The 24,094-nt window shown below is 29.0% G+C and overlaps 2 protein-coding genes across 6 annotated transcripts in view; both read left to right on the top strand.

Annotated features, from left to right (window-relative positions):
* LOC130672535 (synaptic vesicle glycoprotein 2B-like) overlaps nt 1–21,705 on the top strand; it is a 35,978-nt gene extending 14,273 nt beyond the window's left edge. For all 5 annotated transcript variants that reach the window (XM_057477206.1, XM_057477205.1, XM_057477208.1 and 2 more), the window contains 7 exons: nt 16,975–17,096; nt 18,050–18,294; nt 18,377–18,706; nt 19,403–19,547; nt 19,631–19,787; nt 21,197–21,324; nt 21,415–21,705. In XM_057477206.1, coding sequence (XP_057333189.1) covers nt 16,975–17,096; nt 18,050–18,294; nt 18,377–18,706; nt 19,403–19,547; nt 19,631–19,787; nt 21,197–21,324; nt 21,415–21,461 — 1,174 coding nt within the window. In that variant the 3' untranslated portion in view covers nt 21,462–21,705. The remainder of the gene's footprint in view (nt 1–16,974; nt 17,097–18,049; nt 18,295–18,376; nt 18,707–19,402; nt 19,548–19,630; nt 19,788–21,196; nt 21,325–21,414) is intronic.
* On the top strand, nt 3,728–13,076 carry LOC130672530 (uncharacterized). Its single transcript, XM_057477198.1, has 11 exons — nt 3,728–4,011; nt 4,848–4,970; nt 5,059–5,238; nt 5,371–6,108; nt 6,175–6,279; nt 6,366–6,599; nt 6,822–7,100; nt 7,874–8,218; nt 8,292–9,869; nt 10,516–10,788; nt 10,883–13,076. Exons 1-11 carry the CDS (start codon nt 3,900–3,902, stop codon nt 11,098–11,100), a joined length of 4,185 nt encoding a protein of 1,394 aa, XP_057333181.1. The 5' UTR covers nt 3,728–3,899; the 3' UTR covers nt 11,101–13,076.
* Nucleotides 21,706–24,094: the final 2,389 nt, after the last annotated feature.

Below are 24,094 nucleotides of genomic sequence, written 5' to 3' on the forward strand. Positions count from 1 at the left end.
ATAACTAGTCAGAATAATAATAGTTTTGCATGGTTTTGTGTCTTACGGAAAGTTTATTCACTCGTTGAACAGTTATCGTTCATAAACAATTAAAAAAATTGAAATAAATTAATTCAGACTCATTTTATTTATTTTTTTTTTTTATATTTTATATTATTTAGTTGTACTTGTGTGAGTAGTAAGGTCATCCAAGAACACAATTAATTCTTACGATTTAATCTTTCTTGAATGAAAGTATAAATACAGTTGATGAATAAATTTTTTTTCAATTTCGCTCACGCTGCTTGTCTGTTATAAAATAATATTTAGAAAAATAAAATATTAATATTAGTTCTTGTGCAACGTAAATTTGGTTAATGTAAACATTCGATTCTTTCTCTTCTCTATGGTTTGCAAAAACTACCTTACCAACAAACCTATTTAGTTCGACTTTTACACTTTTACCCTAATAGTGACTTTAGCATGAAATTGACAGTAATTTGACAATCGAAATTGCCGAAATTTTCCGCCCTAATTTACCGACAATTTGACAGCAAAATTTGGAACAAAAAATTTGCAATTACATTTTTTTCAGTTGAGAGGTATCTTTTGTTACTAGAAAAAGATCCTAATAAATGTACGCTTGAATTTTCCGTCAAGTGTTCATCAACTTCGGGGTTTCCATTTTTGACGACAATTTGTATACAACTTTTTAAGTAAATTTGCATTCTAATTCGGGTAGAAAATTTACGTCAAATCGTATAGCAACTTGTATACAAATTATCGTCAAAAACGGAAAAGCCCGAAATTGACGGATATTTGACAAAAAATTCACGGAAACTTCTGTAAACTTTTGAGAAGCAGACTGTAATATTAGGATACTTTTCCACATCTTTGAGATTATTTTTTTTTAAATGGCCTTCCAAAAGTGAGCGTAAATTAATGCTTACTATTGGTTTAAGCTGTACTCGAATAGTAGTAAAATGTTAGAACATCATATAAATACAAACAACTTGTCGTCAAATTGGAGGAACCTTTCACTGAAAAAAACTTGGCTACTTGTGTCATTTTTTCTGTAACTAGTTTGGAAATGAGTAACCCAAGATGTCAGGTTTGTAAAGCCATTATTTGCTCAGCAAGCCTGACTATCAAAGGTAGCGTTATTTTTCTACCCTAATAGTACATTTTGCTTTAGCAAAAGTTTACTTACAAAAGTTTCCTAGAATTTTTTCACAAATTTTCATCAACTTCGGACTTTTTCGTTTTTTACGACAATTTGTATGCAACTTTCTATTGAATTTGATGTAAATTTACTGCCCGAATCAGAATGCAAATTCACTTCAAAAGTTGATTAGAAAAAAGTTGTCGTCAATTTCCAGGCAAATTTTATGTCAATTTATTGTTAGTTTGACTTGAAAAATTGTTCAGTATTTTTTTACCGTCAAATTGTAGACAATCTTATGTATAAATTTGCTTACTTTCTGAAATGGTAAGAATAAACATTACCGACTCCCTGATAGCCAAGTTGTCCGCAACTTGTCGACAACCTACTGCCGCAACCTGTCGCCAAGTTGGTCGCAACAGTTGGCATTTCTATGAGTTGATGGCAACTTTCCGAGAAACTTGTCGACAACTTTCAGCTCGTGTAACTGTTGCTGACAAGTTGGCTATAAGTTGCTCAGAAACTTGGTGGCAGGCTGCGGCAGTAGGTTGTCGACAAGTTTCTGAGCAACTTGTAGCCAACTTGTCAGCAACAGTTACACGCGCTGAAAGTTGTCGATAACTTGTCGTCAAGTTGGTCGCAACTCAGGTACACCAACTTTCTGATCAGAAACTCTGGCTATCGAGTTTTTTTTTCATAAAAAGTTACCATAACCCTGATAGCCAGAGTTTCTGATCAGAAAGTTGATGTACCTGAGTTGCGACCAACTTGACGACAAGATGTAGACAACTTTCAGCTTGTATAACTATTGACTACGAGTTGGCTCCAAGTTGCTCAGAAAGTTGCCGTCAACTTATGGAAATGCCAACTTTTGCGGCCAACTTGGCGGCAGTAGGTTGTCGACAAGTTTCGGCCAACTTGGCTATCAGGGAAATTTGAAGAAAAATTAACCACAAAATTTTATTTTCAACTTTCGCTGTCAAATTGTCGGCAAATTCGGGCAGCAAATTTCAGGTGATTTCAGCATCAAATTACCGTCAATTTCAAGCTAAAGTGGCTATTAGGGTAGCTGTAATCAATCGTGCCAACCTATTATATTCAATATTTTCGTCTTTACAACCAGATGTTTTACAAGCCTTCTGTTTTAATCGTGATACTTTGTTACTTACCCCGAAAACCTAGAAAATCTTGTCCGATTCATTTTTAACAACAATCTATGGAGTGCCATAGACTGAGCCTAAAGTAGATATCAAACCCTGTAGTAAGCCAACGAATGACCGAAAAATTTTAAGGATGGAACTATAATAAACTTTTCAAAAAAAAAGTTGTTATGAAAAATTGTTAAATCCAAGAACCGAAAAAAAATAATATTACTGTTTAAATTATTAATAAAAATGCCTCGAAGCATAATAAAAGTTCAACTGAAATGAAACAAATCAGTTTAAACTTATGATTAGAATATATTCATGTACTGATTGTTATTGGTCATTTAAAAAATAAGTCACAACATAAATCTACCAAAACTGCTCCGAACATCAGACGCACTATCAACCCTCTTAATAGAAAATTCAACTGTTGGTAAAGTAACTTCCCAGCGATAACAAGTGGAATAGATATGCACGGCGGATAAATACAAGAAAGTACAAGCAGTTGCAAAAGTATTTGAAATAATTTTTTCATGTTAACTTTTTGGTTTCATGATGAGTAATAATTAACTTTTAGAATATTTTTTAGGCAATAAATAATATTGAATGATAATGTTTAAAGATGAAACACCATAAATAAATTATGCTTAAGTGATAAATTTTATACACCACCGAAAACATTGGTATAAAAAATTAAAAAACCTCAGCTGTTAAAAATTTTGATTAATTATTTATTGTAATATCTTATTAAAGTTAATACAAAAAGTTTTAATTTTATTTAAAGACATTCATATAATTAAGTTAAATATTAATAAAAGGAATAAAACATTTTTTTACTTGCAATATTCCTATAAATAATAATAAAAATAAATAATTTTAACATATAAAAAAGTTTATAAAAAATTATATGGACATAGCTTTAAGTTTGACAATAACATTTAAATATTTTATTATCTACACTATGGCTATCGATATTCAGTAATTAAATCGTTTGTCAAAAAAAGATATTCATTTTTTAATACAAGCTATTTCCTCTGTAGGAATATCAACACAAAAATAAACTGGATTTAATAAAAATATTAAATTTCATTTAATACTTATATTTTTCCATTGCATAGTTGATAGGTATAATTTATAGATCAATATAAAAGTAAATGAATCTAATGACAATTTTAAACAGTGTTAAATTAACCATTTTTAAATTTGGCGCGTAAAGTTACATTGGTAGCTCTGACTTTTTGTGCTTACATGCAGCCAATTCCAAATGGGACGTAGGGTTTTTTTACATCAGCCTTTTTTATTGTACAAAATAAATTTTAGCCAATCTTTTAATAAATAAATTTTTTTCCAAGTGGCTAACAAGAAATAAGTTATTAGTAGTAGTTTTGTAGTCATAACAGAATAGACATTATATATACATATATATATATATATATATATTCTCTACACACTTGGATGTACGGCTAGGTCCATTTTACTTTTCTGTGTTGACAACGTTCAGATGTTCCCGGGTGTTCTAAGAATTTGATGTATATCGGTTATTGCATCATTTCGAGTTGAACAATAAGTTTTAATGCGTAGTTTCAATTGATAAAGTTATTAAAAAAAAGAAAATGAAGCAAAACGTAAAATCAGAGTCTGAGTATTTTACTCGTCGTAAATACATGAATCATAGGCCACTTGGTCTTGACAAAAAACCAAAGATTTTTATTAAAGAATGTAAAGGTAAGTCGACATACTTTGATTAATTTATATCACTGTTGAATTAATTACATTAGCTCATTATTATTAAAAAGTTTTACATGAATATGCACGTAATGGTACTTAGTATATTTCTGAAAAATTGTCTGAAAAGGTTACTATTTTGATAGACTTGATTAACACATCAGAAATATATATATATATTAGGGTGGATTGAACGAAAACATTTTTTTTTGTTTTTCTTAGTATGGGGGTAGAATTTGTACCGTATAAAAAAAAAAAATTTTTCAAGAACAAAAAAATTTTTTTACTCGACATTTTGAGGTGGCCCACTTGTTTTTTAAATAAATAATTGATGAAAGAGGGTGGTTCCAACGAAAAAATTTTTTTTTGTCCAAAATCGTGGAAAACATCTAATAATTGTCGAATGTGATTTTTTTTTACTTCACTTTCATTTTAATTCAAAAGAAAATGCTTTTCATTTTTGGATATTTTACTTAAATTACAAAAATAATAGGAAAAAAATTTTTTCAACTTCTGACTTTCAATTAGCTTTCAAGGGGACACCCTACAGATTCTAGAACACCATGTAATTTTTTTCGTTGGGACTACCCCGTTTGATCAATTATTTATTTTAAAAACGAGTGGGCCACCTCAAAATGTTGAGTAAAAAAAATTTTTTTTTCTTGAAAAATTTTTTTTTTTTTAAGGTACAAATTCTACCCCCATGCTAAGAAAAACAATAAAAAATTTTTTTTTCAACCCACCCTAATATAAATATATATATATATATATATATATACATGTATCATATAAATAATTTTTATGAAGATATCCATTTTATAAAATAACTTTTACAGTGTTTTTGGGAAATAAACACGATTCTGTGGTTGCTGACTGCACGAAAAAAATTTCATTCCCACTAAAGATAAAATGTACGAAGGGCAAGAAAGGCACATCTAATTTTAAAGCTTTATGCAAAGGTCCGTTTAATTTAATGTTTTAAGTATAAATTTTCATATATCATTTAAAAAACACTTGAATAATAAATTATGTTCGTTTATTTGATAGATGAAAAATTAATCCATTTGCAAGCAGTCATAAAACTTGAAAGATTAATGGAAGACAAGAGGAAACAATTATTGATCGAAGACTGCAGTGGAAAAAAAAACTCTGCATCTCTGAATTTCCGGTATAATTTAGAAACAACAACTATTGTACATGACGAGATTCCTTCAATTATTACTTCAGGTATACCATACAATAATTGTTTATTTCTACGTTTGGTATTATGTGATGGAAATTTTTTTTTTGGTTATTTTGATATAATAAATTTAGTGATTTGCTAATTTATTAATTTTTAATAAAACTATATGCTTCTAGATCTGAATAATAATTTACAACTAACAGAAAACAAAAATACCATCGATGCTCAAACTACAGTGACAAATGTGGATGAACTAGTACTTGATCCAACTGATAATTTGCAGATGACATTAGATGAAAATATTTTTGATACTCAAAATACAGTTATTGCTCCAAATAAATTTGTTCTGGATACAACCGACAATATACAGATGCCAGAAAATATAAATACCTTGGCTCTTAGTACTTTAGATACTCAAAAAACTGTAGTAGATGCAAATGAATCACTTCCGGGTCTCTCTGATGAACTACAGATAAATAAAAATAAAAATACCATCGATGCTCAAACTACAGTGACAAATGTGGATGAACTAGTACTTGATCCAACTGATAATTTGCAGATGACATTAAATGAAAATATTTTTGATACTCAAAATACAGTTATTGCTCCAAATAAATTTGTTCTGGATACAACCGACAATATACAGATGCCAGAAAATATAAATACCTTGGCTCTTAGTACTTTAGATACTCAAAAAACTGTAGTAGATGCAAATGAATCACTTCCGGGTCTCTCTGATGAACTACAGATAAATAAAAATAAAAATACCATCGATGCTCAAACTGCTTTAATTGATGTAAATGATTTACTTCAGGATTCAACTAATAATTTAAACATAACAGAAAATGAAAATACTGCAGTTGCTCAGAACACTTCAGTTGATATAATTGACTATTCATCGACTTATAAACAAGGTATACATAAGTTTTATTAACATGTTTTCAATCTCATTTATGAATTTTATCATTTTATATTTACAGAAGTTACTATATTTAATAATGAGACTCAAGCTTTCGAGAAAATAGATTTGATAGTTATCAAAAATACCGAAAATTATAATAACCAAAGTGTTACTGAAACTTGTGGTAAGCATTAATTATAATGAAAAATTAATTTTTTTCTGTTTTTTTTTTTTTTTTTATAATACGCAAATCAATTTGCTTTTTACAAGGGCTTACTTATGAAAATGAAGACAGTCAGATAGATCATATGAGAAATTTATATGTATCTAATACAGAATGTAGTTGGTCAAATATAGAAGAATTAAATAATGTAGATCTGGAGTATGGTAAAGTTGATGAGAATTATAATGTACAAGATGAAGTCAACAGCACTGATTTGCATATTCCAATAAAAAAAATTACCAATGAAAGACAACATCCGAGTTCTCCCACGTCATTAGCAAGTACGTTTTAAATTATTATTTTAAATAATTTGTCAATTTGGAACAGAAATTGTTAAAAATTTTACCAGTTGTAACATTTTATTTTGTTTCATTCGAATGTATATATTTGGGTTGATTTTTTAAGTTAAATATAACTAGTTTGTTGAAGTTAAATATAATCGCAGGATGTTTCGTGGACGCTTTTCGTTGAGAACAATTAAATTAAATTTTTTTTTTTTCAAGGCTTTCCAAATGACAACGATAAAGAACCGCCAGAAAATACGGAATGTGATTATGAATCAGATGCAGATTCTCGTTGGTCAGATATCGAAGAATTGAATAATTTAGATCTTGTGAATGACGAAGTCAGAGATGATTCTTGTATAGAAGATATTGTTGGTAACATTAATTTGACATTGGATAAATCTTGTCATTGGCGTAATTCAGAAGTAAACGATGAAAATCAAATGACTACAGTTATCGATGAAAGACGAGAACTTAATGTAACAAGCTCATCAATAGGTATGCTTTTAATGTTTGGAAAACTAATTGAATTAGAAAAAGAACTATAGTTGATTTTTTTTTTATCTCATTAATGTTTTGTAGGCTTTTAAAATTCTTTCAATAATCTCATCATTATTTACAATGGGTTGTCATTTTTATTTAGCTTAGATGAATTAATCAAATTTGCATTGACTTTTCGCTAAATGAACAATCATGATAAAGATTATCTTATTTTCGATGATCACTTATAGTCGTATTCATTTGATACAAAGTTAAAGTATAGCTTTAAAAATCAAAAATTCTTGGTAACGTCCATTAATAATTATAATTTTAAATTTGATAAATAAGTTTATTGTAATTGGAATTCCGAAATGTGAAAAAAAAAATTAATGACCACATTTTCTTTGTGATTTTTTGAGATAAACAGCAACATTATGGAAAAAATCTTAGAAACAATAATTATAGAGCTTTGTAAAACTACTTTGTTGTTAACAATTGTCACTTAAAATTCTTTAACCTTAGAGAGATAAAATGAGTTTCGTAGATATTTGTTAGCCTGGTCTGTAATGACTACTCAGTATTAGTACGCTATGAAATATATAAAAGTAAAATAACAACACTACAACCTTCTATTTTTGGAACAAATTTTTTCTCATCTGCTTGTAATTTTTTTTTGCAAAGCTACTATAGGCTTTTGAATCCCTCAAATTTGTATATGAATTATTTTACACCCCCAATTTTTTTTTTTGCATTCTTAATTTTGAATTTTTACCATAAATCGTTCGTTATAGATCCAAATGAAACGCTAGATCGTAGTTCAGTAAATAATAGTGCAGACGAGAGCTATGTACCAATCCCAGATGAGTCAGCCTCAGAAAACGAAATCAATGATGCAAATAATGCATCAGATTCTTTATTGCCATTACCTCAAGATACAACTGAACTTGAATTTGAACCTCAATTTAATGCTGGGGCCCCTGATGTTGCTAATATGTTTGTTGTTCCTTCTGGAGTTATGAAAAGAAAGTCTCATTTTTGTTTCTATTGTAAGACATGGCAACGTGTGATAAGTCGACACTTACAAGATCTCCACCGTGAAGAAGATCTAGTTAAAAGTATTATTATATTGCCAAAAGGTACATTTTTAATTTAATCAGCCCTTTTTTTTTCTTTTGTATTGGTTTTAATAAATTTATTTATTTTAAAAAGGACCTGAAAAAAATCACAAATTAGAGTTGTTAAGATTGAAAGGCGATAATTTATTCACTAGTTGTACACAATATAATGACGGAGAAAAAATGGTTGTCCGGCAGCCAAACTCAAAAATGAAGAGAACTGCTGCCGATTTTAAAACGTGTCATGTCTGCTTAGGAGAGTATGCTAGTATTCATCGTCATAGACGAAGATGTGTTGGTGGAACGTACTTTCGACATAGAGCTAACCCGATTTTGTCACGAGGAGCCGCTGGGCTTATTCACGAATCAGCTACTCCATTATTACGAAAGTTATTCTCTGTAATGCACGATGATGACGTTTCTCGAGTTATACGATACGATGATTTGCTTATTTATTTTGCAAATTTACTATGTGATAAATATAGTAAACAACAGCAGCATGATATGATTCGTTCACGATTACGATTACTTGGAAAGCTAGTCATAGAAATGAAAGGAATTGAAGGAATTGGAAGCCAAATTATTGATTTTTCCTCAATCATTAATCCAAAATTTTACAGTCATCTTATTGAATCAATTAAACGTCTTACTGGCTGTGATGCAGAAAATAAAACTTGTCGAGCACCATCTGCAGCTATCACTTATGGTACTTATCTTGGAAAAGTAACTAATGCTTTTAGAAGTAAATGTATTGAAGACGAAAACCATGAACCTCTGCAAAGAATAAAGTATTTTGAGTTTCTTCATAAATCAAAATACCCTATTTGTATTAATAATTTAGCGTATGAAGAGTTAACTAAGCGCAAAAGACACAAGCAAGTCGAACTTCCAATAATGGATGACATTAAAATTTTCCGTGAACACCTGGAAAATAAATTCCAATCTGCTTTAGTAAAATTAAAAACTGAATATTCTTATCTATGTTGGAAATCGCTGAGTGAAACGACACTTGTTTTATTGCTATTGTTCAATCGTAAGAGACCGGGTGAGCTTGAAAGAGCTAGCATTGAAGATTACAGAAGCGCTAAAAAGTTTTCTGAGTCAAATAAACAGGAATATGAAAAATTATCTGAAAATGATAAAAAAATGGTTGATAACTATTTACGATTTGAGCTGGGAGGAAAATTAGATCGTAATGTTCCTGTAATTGTTTGGAAAGAGGGTCAAGAAAGCATTGAAATGATTTTAAAATATAGACGTGAAGCTGGAATTCACGAAAAGAATCCTTTCATTTTTGCTCTACCTGGCTTCGATAATTGTGCACGACATCGGCACTTACAAGCTTGTCAGCTGATTCGTGAGTATGCAAGTGAGAGTGATGCTTCGCATCCAGAAACTTTGAGAGCAACCAATTTGCGTAAACATTTTGCGACTACAGTAGCATCTCTTAAAATAGCCGAATCAGAAATATATGATATTGCTAATTTCATGGGACATGATGAACAAATTCATCGTCATCATTATCGTCAAACAACTCTCAGTCGCGATCTTTGTGGAGTATCTAAAATACTGGAAGTTGCTGTGGGGATGAAAAGTAATCACACTAGTACCAACGCAACTATTGTTGCTAGCCCATCTGTAGCGCCAACGATCTTATCTTCCAATAATTTATGTAAGTTATATCAAAGTCATTTAAAAAATTACACAAATAGATACTCAAATGTTCAAACAATTTTTAAAGTATCAATAGCTTATTGAAGGTAGATTTACTGCACACATTTTCGTATAATATTATTTGAAATTTCTAAAATTATTGTTCAAAATGCTTGCAAATATTTTCAAGTTTGATATTTAAATTATAGCTAACAGAAAAGATAAACCATCTTTAAAATTACTTAAGTTTCCATATTGTCCACATAAAAATAAAAAAAAATAAAACGAAACATTTAATGGTTAAACGTAAAAGCTTGAAGCTTTAACGATCCACAAACTTTGTGGTATCATTTCATCGTTAAAAACGATAATTTTAAAAAGAATTTGCTTTTTTTTCGTTCTAGAAAATAAAATTAAACTGATTCAAAAAAATAAATAAATAAATAAATAATAAGCATAACTAAACAAAGAAATAAATAAAAAATAGTTACGAATTTATTTTTAAAATATTATAAAAATATTTTGTAATATGTTACAAGCGGTAAAACAAGTTTGATTGAAAAACTTTATTCAGAAAAAAAATCTTATAATATTGAATTTCAATACTTATTAAGTACTAACACATTATGTTTTTTTGTTTATTTATTTTTCATGTAAAAATATAGCTTCTGAAAAAGATACACAAAATACTTTGAATAACGAAGAGATGATTGACAATGATTTGACAACTACTGACGATAATCAAATTTCTTATGGTAATGTGCAGCATGAGGATTTAGAATTAGCAAAAGATTTAGATAGTTGTGATTCTGATTTTGAAAATGAACCTAAAAAGAAAAAATCGAAGCAAAATTTTAAGAAAAAAAAAACTGTTGATTTTACTGATAAAAAGAGAGGTAAATTTACTGAAAAATATCGGCATAACCCACCAACTCCAGGTAAATCTTGCTGTTAACTATAAATATTTTTGAAATAACCATAACATTTTGACTGTATGATTTATTTTTTTAATTATACGATAATTGATTTTAGGAACTTCGAATTTAAAAACTACTCGAAAACGTTGGCGTGATGATGAGCTACTATCGGTGAAATCTGTTTTTGCCAAAAATATTGAAACAATGAAGCTTCCTACTGCTATTGAAATAAGGCAATTTCTGAGTTCACATCCAAAGATTGATCGTACTGAAGCTCAAATTCGGAGCTGGATCTGCAACCAATATATGCACGAAAAAAAAAAATTGAGATAAAAAATTCTCAATACACCGTTTCAATATAATCTTTCACCGGTTTTATAATTTTATTTTCTTTTTTTATTTTATTGTCTACTCAATTTATCATTCCTTGAGATTCATTGAATAAAGCATATCCAATTTAATGATGAATAAAGAGTACTAAGTTAAATTACAACCGATAACAAAATAAACTTTTTATAGAAATACAAGATAATTTTAGATGGGAACAGAATGCGGGTAATTTCCAAATCTTGCTTCTTATTTATTTACAAATAACCCTAGTAATACGTGTTCGAGCAAGATTCTGGAGTAATTATTTTTATCAAATTGAATCTTTGGAATATAAATTCTCGAGAACCGAATTTTCCATCGTGAATAAAAGTGTATAATAGGTTGTATTAGAAAAATTAACTGTTTGTTTTGTAAAAAATTATCCTGAAAATATTGTTTAGGATACCAAGAAAATAACCCTGCTAAAACGGTAGCTCTTAATTTTAATATTAAGGGGTGCTTCATCACGATTTTCTATATCCCATTTGATTAACATGGGAAATTTTTTATTTTAAGTTTTGAATTTTATCATGCATTAGCAAATCGCAGTATCAGAAAATTTAATGAACATTGTTGTTGGAAATTAAATGCTCTGCAAAAAAGGTCTCGCACTAATTTTGGATAAATTTAATTTTTCAAAAATGATTCAAGGTCAAAGTTTTATTCATAGTAAAATTTATAACTATTCTACTTTTTCGGCGAAACTATCAGACTTCTCGTAAAATGTTATATGATTTTCTTTTTAGAAAATTTTATTGCTTCCAAATTATCTCTGATAAAGTTTTTTGACATTCCGTATTCTTTTCTGGTTATTTTCATTTTGATGTCAAGATTTTGAAATCGACCCAAACACCATTTTTTTCAAGAGCTTTACATTAAAATAAAAATAACTAGAAAACAATGTAGATTTTCAAAATACTTTTCTGGCGACAATTTGTAAGAAATAAAATTGTCTACAAAAAAGGTCCCATAACATTTTACGATAAGTCTGACAGTTTCGCCGAAAAAGTTGAATAGTGGTAAAATTTGCTATGAATCAAACTTTGGCCTTGAATAACTTTTAAAAATTCAAATTTATCGAAAAATAATAATATACCTTTTTTGTAAAGCGTTCAATTTCCTTGAAAAAATGTTCTTCAATTTTACGGATGCTTTGATTTTCTAATGCGTGATAAAATTCCACTCAAAAAAAAAAATCCCATGTTAATCAAATAGGTAATAGACAATCGCGATTAGGCAACCATTCATATTAATAATTAAGAGCTGTCATTTTAACAGGATCATTTTTCCGTAATTTTAATCAATATTTTCAGAGTATTTTAAAAAAAAAAACTAGTCGATGTTTTTGATAGAGTCTAGTGTATAATTTCCCACTCCGTAATTGATTTTTTTTCTCTTTAGGTTGTTACATTTATAACGTTAGTGATAGATTTTTTAAGTATATAACTTTTTCTGCTGACATATATCCTGCCATTTCTAACTTATTTATCGTTTGAGGAATGTAATTTCCAACAATTGTCAAAAAAATCGAAGAAAAAAAAAAATTGAAACTTTTTTTTTGTGTTCTAAATTTTTTTTTTGACATTTTTTGGAAATTTTTTATTTTTTTTGTCATTTCTTTGCATTTTCCGAGTCACCAATGCAAAAATTTGAGAAAAGTCCAGAAAAAATAATTTTTTCACTTTGATTATGATTACAAAATTAAAGGAACAAAACTTGCTCCTTTAATTGTTTAGCAAAACTTTGATCGATGATTCTCAAAAAACGGTTCGATAGATCAATTTCAAAATTTACAGGGGTCTTGGGGGTACATTAAGCTAAAAAAGTCCCTGGCAACATTATTTTTTTTTCGATATTTTTCGAGTAGCGGTTATTTTACTAAAAAACCAAAAAAAGTCATTTTTTTGTACTTACTTCTAATGGATGTTAAAAATAAAAAAAATTTTGTTTTTCAAAAAATGATGACAGGGTCTTGTAGGGAATTTATTCAAGTTTTCAACGCCGCCCTTTAACTTTCTGTGCAAACATTGGTACCTGAAATATCGATGATCAAAGCCAAAAGGATCATTTTCTGTTTGAAGGCTGATATCTCTGCGACAAAACGTCCTACGAGGTTAAACAAAAAACCAAATTGAAGCTGAATAAATTTGCTAAACAAGCTATGAATTTGTTTAGTGAAAAGAATTTTTCTGCGGTCCGTGGGCTCTTCGGAAAAAAACAAAAATAATTTAGAAATTTTTGTCTCGCGGTATTTCTCATCTTGGCGCAATAACCGGAGCTTTTAAAAAATTTTGAAAAAAATGCACCAAAACTAGAGATTTTAAGCTACAAAATGATTTTTCTAAAATCTCGATACGATTATTTTTCACCAAGTTACAGCCTTCCAAAAATCACTAAAAAATTTATAAAATTTTTCTGCTCCTTTAATTTTTTGCATTAGTGTATATAACAAATATATTGTTTATCGAAATTTTATATATTTTTAACTTCCCGCTAAGAAAATTGAAAATTTTCAAAAATTCGGGAAGTTATTGGTTTCGGTCCGATTTACGAAAATCGAATTTTCATCAGATGTCGACGTTTTGAAATCCTAGGAAGCTATTCTGACTGTTTTTAGAATGATGTTCGAGTGTCTGTACGTATGTATGTGTGCGCGCGCGCGTGTGTGTGTGTGTGTGTGTGTGTGTGTATGTGTGTGTGGATTCCGTCACTCGTTATTCGAAGACATTAAATCCGCGACAAAATATCCGCAACAAAATATCCGAAGACATTTTATTCGATAGACAAAATATCCCCGGACTAAATACTCAATAGATAAAACATCCCCGACAAAATATCTTATAATATAAATAGTACGGTACTCTTTTATCAGAAATGTTTAATATATTTTCACATAAAATTTGAGTGTGAAATATTAAAAATAGATTAACACATATGCTTGAAATCGTATGGTGCCCTTTTTTCACAGATTTTGGGTGGGTATTATTTTGGAAATAGGTCAATACATATGCTTGGAATGGTACAGTACCCGTTTATCGAAAACCATGAATTATTTTCCACTGAAAATATATTTTTCTGAATAAGATTTATCGACAGGATATTTTGTCACGGATTTTTTGTCTCTTGAATATTTAGTCCAAGGACATTTTGTCTATCGGATAAAATATCTTCGGATTTCATGTCGCGGATTTGACGTCGCGGATCTATTGTCCACGGATTACGATTCGTGTCACCGCGTGTGTATTTGTGTGTGTGTGTGTGTGTGTGTGTGTGTGTGTGTGTGTGTGTGTGTGTGTGTGTGTGTGTGTGTGTGTGTGTGTGACCAGTCTATAACTTTTTAATTAATCGAAAGAGCTTGTTGGCCATCAAATTTTCTAAAAATTTCAGATCATTAGATCAAGTAGACTCGAAAATATTGGCGAATTACGAATAATAACAAATTTTTTTTTTAGTTTTTTATTGATTTCTCAGAAACGACTTGAACGATCGACTTCAAAATCTAATCAGCTTTAGAACTTTATAAGCCTCGTCGAATGCGACCGCAACCATCTCAATCGGTTTATTTGTTCGAGAGATATCGTTGGAGTAAGAAATGGTAAAAAACGTTTTTTTTCGATTATCTTTGAAGTGACTCATCCGATCAATTTCAAAATCTAATCAGCTTTAGAATTTAATAAAACGAGTCGATTGTCACCTTAACTATCACAATCCGATAATTCGTCCAAGAGTTTTCGTGGGAGAAAGAAATGGTAAGAAACGGTTTTTTGCGAATATATCTTTAAAACAACTGAACTAAATAACTCCAAAATCTGATCAGCTTTAGAATTTATTAAGACGCGTCAATTGCCACCTTAACCATCAAAATCGAGTCATTTGTCTAAGAGATATCGTGGAAGAAAGAAACGATGAAAAACAGTTTTTTGCCAATATCTTTGAAAAAACCGAACTAAACAATCCCAAAATCTGATCAGCTGGGAGAAAGAAATGCTAAAAAGCGGTTTTTTTCAAAAACAATGGCATACAAAAGTATTTTGGAGCTCGAAGAGCTTGATAATGTATTCACAACAATGTTTTTGAGCTCCTCGAGCTTGAAAACAGCGGGAAGTTTTAGGGCTGGCTCGCAGGGTCAACCGATTAACAGATTTTTTATACATAATTTATATATATTTATATATTTTTTATGTATTTCTTTTTATATGAAAAATATATTTTTTCATATTTTAACTTATATTTTTTTTATAAATTTTTTTCATGGGAGATATCTTTGTATATTATCTATGTGACGTACCGATCTGTGACTTATATATATAGTATACATATAAGTCACACAAGGGACTATATAATAGTTAATTCGATATCCTGTCAAAAGTCCTGTCTAGAAACAAAAATCCTTGAAGGACGAAAAAATATGCAGTTTTGAGGATACATATAGCAAACAAAAACGGGGGGTCACACAAAGGTCTATTCAACGTACATATATATATATATATATATATATATATATATATATATATATATAATTGAAAATGTTAATTTTTCGATTTTTGATAATAAATAATCTGGTTCCATGAAAAAACTGCGAATTTATATTACAATTTTTCTTTGATAATTATTAAATACTGTATAATAGTCGTGGTTGAACGTTTGGCAACAGCGCGTTCAATTTAACACGACGGCGCGACGCTAACCACGTGGGTAAATTCGGCTGGCAAAAGAACGTGGGTAACGAAGGGTTAATAAGAGTACGATAATTATTAAAAATCTAACCTGAGCATTGGAAGTGTTCACTTTTGTCTTTTCCAAACATTTTTTTTAAAATATAACATCTCAATATTCATCAACTATTAATCCATTAGTTTTTGAAATAACAATTTTACTTTAAATGAGATAATAAACTATCTATTAATTTTTCATTCAGAAAAAAAATGTTAGGAAAGTTTTTGTTTTTCTTAACAAATTATTTTTAAGAAAAAGTTTTTTAAATAACAATTTTATTTTAAATGAGATGATAAACTATCTATTAATTTTTCATTCAGAAAAAAAATGTTAGGAAAGTTTTTGTTTTTCTTAAAAAATTATTTTTAAGAAAAAGTTTTTTAAATAACAATTTTATTTTAAATGAGATGATAAACTATCTATTAATTTTTCATTCAGAAAAAAAATGTTAGAAAAGTTTTTGTTTTTCTTAAAAAAAAATGATCACCCAGAAGCCGAGGTGCGGGGAACTACCACCATATCCCGGAGGATGGCAGATGCCATCATCGTCCGTGACCCGGAGATTCGAAACTCAGTCCGAGAGTCACGCTCTCTTCCCGGTTCGAATATGGGGACTGCCACAAGGGCACGGAGAACGACATGCGTCATTAACGTCCGTGCCCGACGCTTAAGACCTATTCATTGGACTCTCAGAGGGGTGACACTAACACAGCATTGAAAATCTTATATATTCAAACTACTGTTATGACGAGTACATGTGAGAAGCGCTACAAGCAGCGCTATCTACTACGGAGTCGCGAAGTAACTTCTGAAAATTTATGTCTATATTTATGCTTCTTTAAAAGAAACACTTTAACTTTTTTTTGATAGGTCTCGAAATCTCTTTTGAAATTGAACTCTTTGAACATATAATTTGACAATTTGCCCTTTTTAGCTTCAGTTTACACAGGTCTCTAAAGATTTAAGTAGAGGGATCTGTTTAGGTTAAAATAATGAAAAAAAGAGATCTAAGTAGAATAACGAGTTTAGAACTTAGTAGATCTAAATTATTTATTCCCGGGTATTTATAAACTTTTTTTTTTACATTTGTATAACTTTGCTTTATTTTATATTCTTTAATAGTATAGGTTCACAGTTTACAGTACTATTCACTTATATTGGAGAATTCCAGCCCGATAACTATAGAGACAAAGTGCTTTCCTGGCTCGAATTGCCATTCATTTTGGGCGCAATTTTAAATGCAGGTAAATTAATTCATCAAAATATTTAATAGGGTAAAGATACCGTTTGTGACCACTTTTGAGCCAGTTTTGGACACTCAAAAAATTTGTAAAAATTGTACTGTCAATTAATTTTTTCAATGTGTTTAAAAGATGATTTAGTTATATTGTACAAAAACTTTTTGTTAATTGAAATAAATCATGAAGTATTAGGGGTGCGTATAGTTCAATACGAATTATTTATATCAAATCGAATCTAATTGTTCGAATTATTAATTTCGAATTCAGAAATTCGGGTCAGCTTTCAAATATTCAATTTTCATTGAATGGTAAGTTCAGTTTTTTAAAATAGCAAACAAAAATAATTATCTCGTAGATTCGTGACCAATTTTATTTACTTATAACAAAAATTTGAATCATTATCACAAAGTCTGGAAAGTTTCAAAGCTAAATCATTCAATTTCTTTATGAACTTTGAGATAGAAAGCAAACTGTGAGCTGGAAATCCTGAAAAAATCTTCTCAAATACTAAAAGTCTTATCAACATAACTCACTTAAGTCGAATTAATAAAATCATTAATTTGCCAGTAATGTAAAAATGTAAATCCTGGTAATAATATTTTTGCACCATACATCTCTAGAAAATTATAAATATTGTTCTATTTTGTACTTACGTGTATTTGAATCCTAATCATATTTTGTACTTTTGCCATTCGGCCTATGCCTTGGAATTTAAATCTAAAAAATAAATAAAAAATAAAATTATAAAATACAACACAATTTTAAGTCGTTAAAAAAAAATTTTTCAAAAACCTTCAAATTACTCGAATTATTAAAAAATTTGAATTTTGAATCGTATAGTTATATTCGATTCGCACACCCCTATTAAGTGTCCATGAATGGTACAGTGGCCAAAAACAGTTTTACCCTATAAAAAAACTAAAACTAAAAAATTATTTTATTTTATTTCCAAAAAGGGATTGGTTGGATTATAATTCCTCTGAAATTCAGTTACATAAGTGAAACAACTTTTTTTTTTTTTAATCCTTGGAATTTATATATTTTAATATGTGCAATAGTGGCACTAATTGCCGCATTCTGTTTGACTTTTCTACCAGAAACTCCTAAATATCTTGCTGAAACTGGACAGTATACCAAATTAATGGGTGTCCTTTGTCAAATGCATCATGAAAATACAGGACAGTCAGATATAAATTACATAGTTCAGTTTGAAATTATACTCATTACATAACATATATATTTATATCATTACATTTAATAATATATGATTTTAATTTACGCAGGAACGATTAGAACAATTGCATAATCCAGGCATAAATGATTTGTTGTCAAAAGTAAAATTAACAAATAATATATGCGAGTATAAACCGACTTTCATCAAGAAATTCATTAAATTTATCAAGCAAGTTAAGGAAATTATGAAGCCACCTTATTTGAATAGAACTTTAATTATTTGTGTATCAATGTACGGTACTTCGTATTCACTTTTTGTTACCATGTTATGGATTCCCGAAATTTTCGAAAGGTTTGCAATGTTTGAAGAAAAATATCCTAATATGACTGCAAGTGTTTGCCTTGTTTCGGAAAAACTTCATTCCAAAGATGCCATGCTAGTAAATATAATAATATTATCGATTAATGTTACACTGTAAAAAACTTTCGGAGTGAATGTGGATTAAATCGGGAGTGAATACGAAGTGGATAATTACATGTGTATTTATTTAATCTCCTTGGAGTAAAATTAACTTCAAAAGGGAGTTAATTTTAATTTTTGAATTCCGGTTCGGAGTAAAATTAACTCCTAAGGAAGTCTATTTTCGAATTCAAACTCTGAATCGGAGTCGGATTATGGCATAGGCTTGGATAGATCAAGTAGAAGCGCATTCAGCGAGTAACCGACATGATCTGGGTTCGATTCCCAATTTGGACTATCCATATTTTTCTTAATTTATTCATAGACTTGTCATTGAGAACTAGGGTATATACACTATTTTTTAATGGTTTTAATTGTTTCAGATTTAGCGAGTATATAGTCTCGTATGTGTGTGTAATTATTTAAAGATTCAAAAAAAAAATTCGGAGTCGATGGATTTAAAAAAAAATCTTGATCGCTCCGAAATCATTCCGCTGAAAAAACCAACTCCCGATTTATTCCGTATGCGAAGAGATTTTTTTCTAAAACTCCGTAACTCCGAGTGACGAAATGAATTCGGATTTAAATAAAATCCGAATTCACTTCCGATTTTTTACAGTGTATTGCCAAATTAATTAAAAATTTTTATTCAATTGTGTTCTTATAATTCCGATAGAAGAATAATATTAATTTTGATGACTGTCCATCTAAATTAGACTATACAGTGTATTCACAAACGATAATTGTATGTTTGGCAGCAATACCAGCCGGAGTATGGTTACCGCTTTTTATAGACAGACTCGGATATAAATTTCATTTCAGTTGGTTTTCATATTTAAATTTATAACATTAATCAATTTTCATGGTAATAATAATGAAAAACAAAATTTTTTTTGTTTCTAAGTTCTAGCAACTTCAGTTACATCTTTACTTTACATAGGATTATTGTTGGTCAAAAGTTCAGCCCAAAATTTTATCGTCTCATGTGTTATTGACGGACTTTCATTTGGAGCCAATGTTATATACTATATGTTAGTTAATTTATATCCAACGCATCTAAGGTTATTTATTATTTTATTTTTATTATTTGAGGGCAATATTTGGCAATGCCCCCCCCCCCCCCCCACTTTTTAAAAATATTCAATGGCCTTGAACGTTATGACCGTATTAAAATTATTAATTAATTAAAAAAAGTCAAAGCATTAATTGAAAAAAGGACAACGTAAATGTAATTTTACCGAGATACAGATTTGAAGAAAAAAAAAATTACTTATAGTTGTTATTAATATGGAGTTCAATGAAATTTGATGAAAAAATTTTAGTAAACTCTTCATATAAATATTATAATTCGCTACATCAAATTTTTTCAGCTGAAATTTATTTACCATATGTCGTTTAACTCCAACACTGATAGAAGGATTTCTTAGCATTTAAAAAGATTTCTTAGTATTTAAAAAATATACCCGACTCGAAATTTCTAGCCTATATAGGTCCCTCTAGCCCAAAATAGATCCGATTAAGAGCCCTGTAGTCCTCTAGCTCCGACTTTCAACCCAGAGGTCCGAACATTCACTAAGAGGTCCGATTTTGAACCTTCAAGTCCGACAATATTAGTCCCGTAAAAAATTTCGATTCATTATAACTAAATTATTTATGATGATATAAAAAAATAGGTAATTTTTAAAATTAATTTTGAGCATTATTTTTTTGACATGCAACGAAATTTATATAAAATTAATTATTATCATCATTATTATTCCTATATTATTATTAATTTATTATAAAAAATTGAACTATTAACAGCATTTGCTACATATTTTGATAATTTTAATTGAAATTATTTTAAGCATTGTAAATGCAAATAAAATCCAGAGTAACATAGGTTATTATTATTCATAATATTAATAATGCTAATGATATTAATAATATAAATATTATTATTATTACAATAAAATAGGGCTCAGAGGTTCAAAATAGGGCCTAATTTTAATTTTCATCAGATCCCTCAGGTCCAGGGACCGAAATCGGACCTAATTTAACATGTAAACAGACTCTATTTTGAGCCTCCAAGTCCGAAATAGATCCGACTTTAGAAGGTTCAAAATGGGATCTAAATTTCGACTCGGGATGATTTCTTAAATACTAAGAAATCTTTCTATCAGTATAATTGATAACAACTAAGTAATTTTTTGAAAAAGTCTATATCTCGGCGAAATTGTATCTATATTATCTTTTTTTCAATAAAGGCTTTGACTTTTTTTTAATTAATTGATAAAATTTGAATCAATCAAATTTGAGAATGCCTTTACGTAAAAAGTCAATTATGCAAACGTGGATCTCTATCTATTTTGGTCAGAAAAAAATTTTACTGCCGGCTGCAAAAATTGGAATAATGAAAAAACGTAATCCCGCTCTGCATATTTACAAAATAAAATGAAAATTATTAATTCCATTTAATTTGTTATTTTAGAGTTATTGCTTCAAATCTCGTTGCTTTTGTTGGATACATTGGAGGTACGGTTAGCATCATTGTAGTCGGTTATTTAGTTGATGATCACTGTCTAATACTGATAATAATCATAAGCGCTCATGTTGGAGGTAAGAAGAATTATTTGAAATAAATACATTCGTTAAAAAAAAAAAAGAAGTAACTTTGGTAAAATAAAAATAAATGTAAAATTCTTACAGTTGCAGCTATTTTCGGATTTTTTATTCCGACTAGTCAACCAACGTAGAATTGTATAAACGAGATATTCAAAGATTTTAATTTAGTCAACTAAAATGAATATATAAATTTGTATCTAATAGGTGTTTATAAGATATATAAAAAAACATCGTGCAGATTAAGTTACGAATGTTATTAATATGATACATTCTGTATATATATGATATATTTATATAATTTATAAAATTTAATATATGAACAAATTTATGAATATAATAATTACTATTAATTCTGTTACGCCGGATAATTGTGAAATCTATTATAACAATTATGTAACACCAGACAATTTATTGTTTCCTTAAAAAGAGTTTAAAAAATTTTTGTAAAAATAAAACATCTCATTATTCATCAATTATTAATCACTTAGTTTTTTAAATAATAATTTTACCTTAGATGAAATAATAAACTATCTATTAATTTTTCATTCAAAAAAAAAGGTTAGGAAAGTTTTTGTTTTTCTTAAAAAAAAAATGATCACCCAGAAGTCGAGGTGCGGGGAACTACCACCATATCCCGCAGGATGGCAGATGCCATCATCGTCCGTGACCCGGAGATTCGAAACTCAGTCCGAGAGTCACGCTCTCTTCCCGGTTCGAATATGGGGACTGCCACAAGGGCACGGAGAACGACATGCGTCATTAACGTCCGTGCCCGACGCTTAAGACCTATTCATTGGACTCTCACAGGGGCGACATTGACACAGCATTGAAAATCTTATATATTCAAACTACTGTTATGACGAGTACATGTGAAAAGCGCTACAACCAGCGCCATCTACCCCAGAGTCACGAAGTAACTTCTGAAAATTTATATATATACTATATATATTTTATAATTCAACTAATCTAATTTTTTGATATATAGTGAGACCTAAACTTACAATTAATCTTCTTAATGAGATAATTTATAGATAAATTGAGAAAAATATAGATAGCCTGAACTGGGATTCGAACTCAGACCATGTTGGAATCGTGCCGAGTGTTTTATAATTTTTGTAGAATTTTTATAAAATTTGTAGAAATTGATATTATAAAAGAATAAAGTTATATATTTTATAAGTTATTCTCCAAATCAATAAACTTATTATCATAGTTCAATTGATATTGTCCTTGAGAGATAACATTTAGTGAGCAACTATGGGTTAACTCAACGACCTTAAAAACTTAATAATATTTAATTATCAATATAATTCTCCAAATAAAATCTATTCTAATATTTACAAATATGAAAAATAATTTTTTATTTCATTCACTAATTTATATTGGATAATTTGATCTCACTCCAATGAGAAGTGAGCAGGTAATGGGTCTTTTACTTAACATTTAATTAATCGATTGTATTAAAATAATGATTTTGTGAATTTTAAGAACACTAATACTTTTAAAGACATTACTTATGTATTCACTTCGTATGATAACCCTTTCAAAGTTGATGAAAATTACGCAGTTATTACTATTAACAGTTTCAGCTCGAGTTATATATCTTATCACAAAAATAATTTTTAATCGATATTCTGTAAGCGCTCATGTTGGAGGTAAGAAGAATTGTTTGAAATAAATACATTCGTTAAAAAAAAAAAGAAGTAACTTTTGTAAAATAAAAATAAACGTAAAATTCTTACAGTTGCAGCTATTTTCGGATTTTTTATTCCGACTAGTCAACCAACGTAGAATTGTATAAACGAGATATTTAAAGATTTTAATATAATCAAATAAAATAAATATATAAATTTGTATCTAATAGGTGTTTATAAGATATATAAAAAAACATCGTGCAGATTAAGTTACGAGTGTTATTAATATGATACATTCTGTATATATATGATATATTTATATAATTTATAAAATTTAATATATAAACAAATTTATGAATATAATAATTATTATCAATTCTGTTACGCCGGACAATAGTGAAATCTAATATAATAATTACGTAACACCAGACAATTTATTGTTTCCTTAAAAAGAGTTTAGTTTTTATAACGAATCGGCTATCGAATGATTTTCGCATGCAGTAATCAAACAGGTTTATTATTGTTTAGATTGTATTTTAAGACCAATTATAATACTTCCCCAAGGGATTGGCCGAATTGACCAATTTGGAATATATGTTATCCTGGTTATCGACAGAATTTATTGCGATTTAAAAATGTAGATGACTTTGAATAAAAACCTGTGTTTTGGTAAATTATTGCCTACGGCTGGAAAATTATACGCATTGAATTACATAAAAATTTAAAAATAAATAAAATTGTTTCGTTTGTTTTAAGTTATGGTCTTAGAATTATAACCATGATTCACCTAAACTAGATTTTAAATAGTAAATATTAAATATCAAATAGTACCAAGTACTATTCCGGATAGTAGCAGATACAGTCTAGATAGCATACAGTTCTTTCTGAACTTTTTTTTTTATACAGAAAGTACTCAGTACTATTCCAGAGAGTTGCCAGGTAATGAGTATTTTACCTTATATTTAAATCATATCATCGATTGTATTAGTATAATGATTTGGTTACTCTCTTAATTTGAATCAGTGGAATGGCCATTTAATCCCACTGGTTACTCAGTGAATTTTAATGGCGGACGTAATAGTCATTGGTCGAAATGTGTCCGAAAGACACTTTCCAGACACTTCCCAGAC

This window comes from Microplitis mediator, chromosome 7 (genome assembly GCF_029852145.1).
Source record: "Microplitis mediator isolate UGA2020A chromosome 7, iyMicMedi2.1, whole genome shotgun sequence".
Lineage (NCBI taxonomy): Eukaryota > Metazoa > Arthropoda > Insecta > Hymenoptera > Braconidae > Microplitis > Microplitis mediator.

Coding starts and splice junctions, on each gene's coding strand:
- LOC130672530 (XM_057477198.1), top strand. CDS start 3,900: ATGAAGCAAAACGTAAAATCAGAGTCTGAGTATTTTACTCGTCGTAAA. Junction 6,109..6,174: donor TTCATCGACTTATAAACAAG/GTATACATAAGT, acceptor TTATATTTACAG/AAGTTACTATATTTAATAAT. Junction 8,219..8,291: donor TATTATTATATTGCCAAAAG/GTACATTTTTAA, acceptor TATTTTAAAAAG/GACCTGAAAAAAATCACAAA.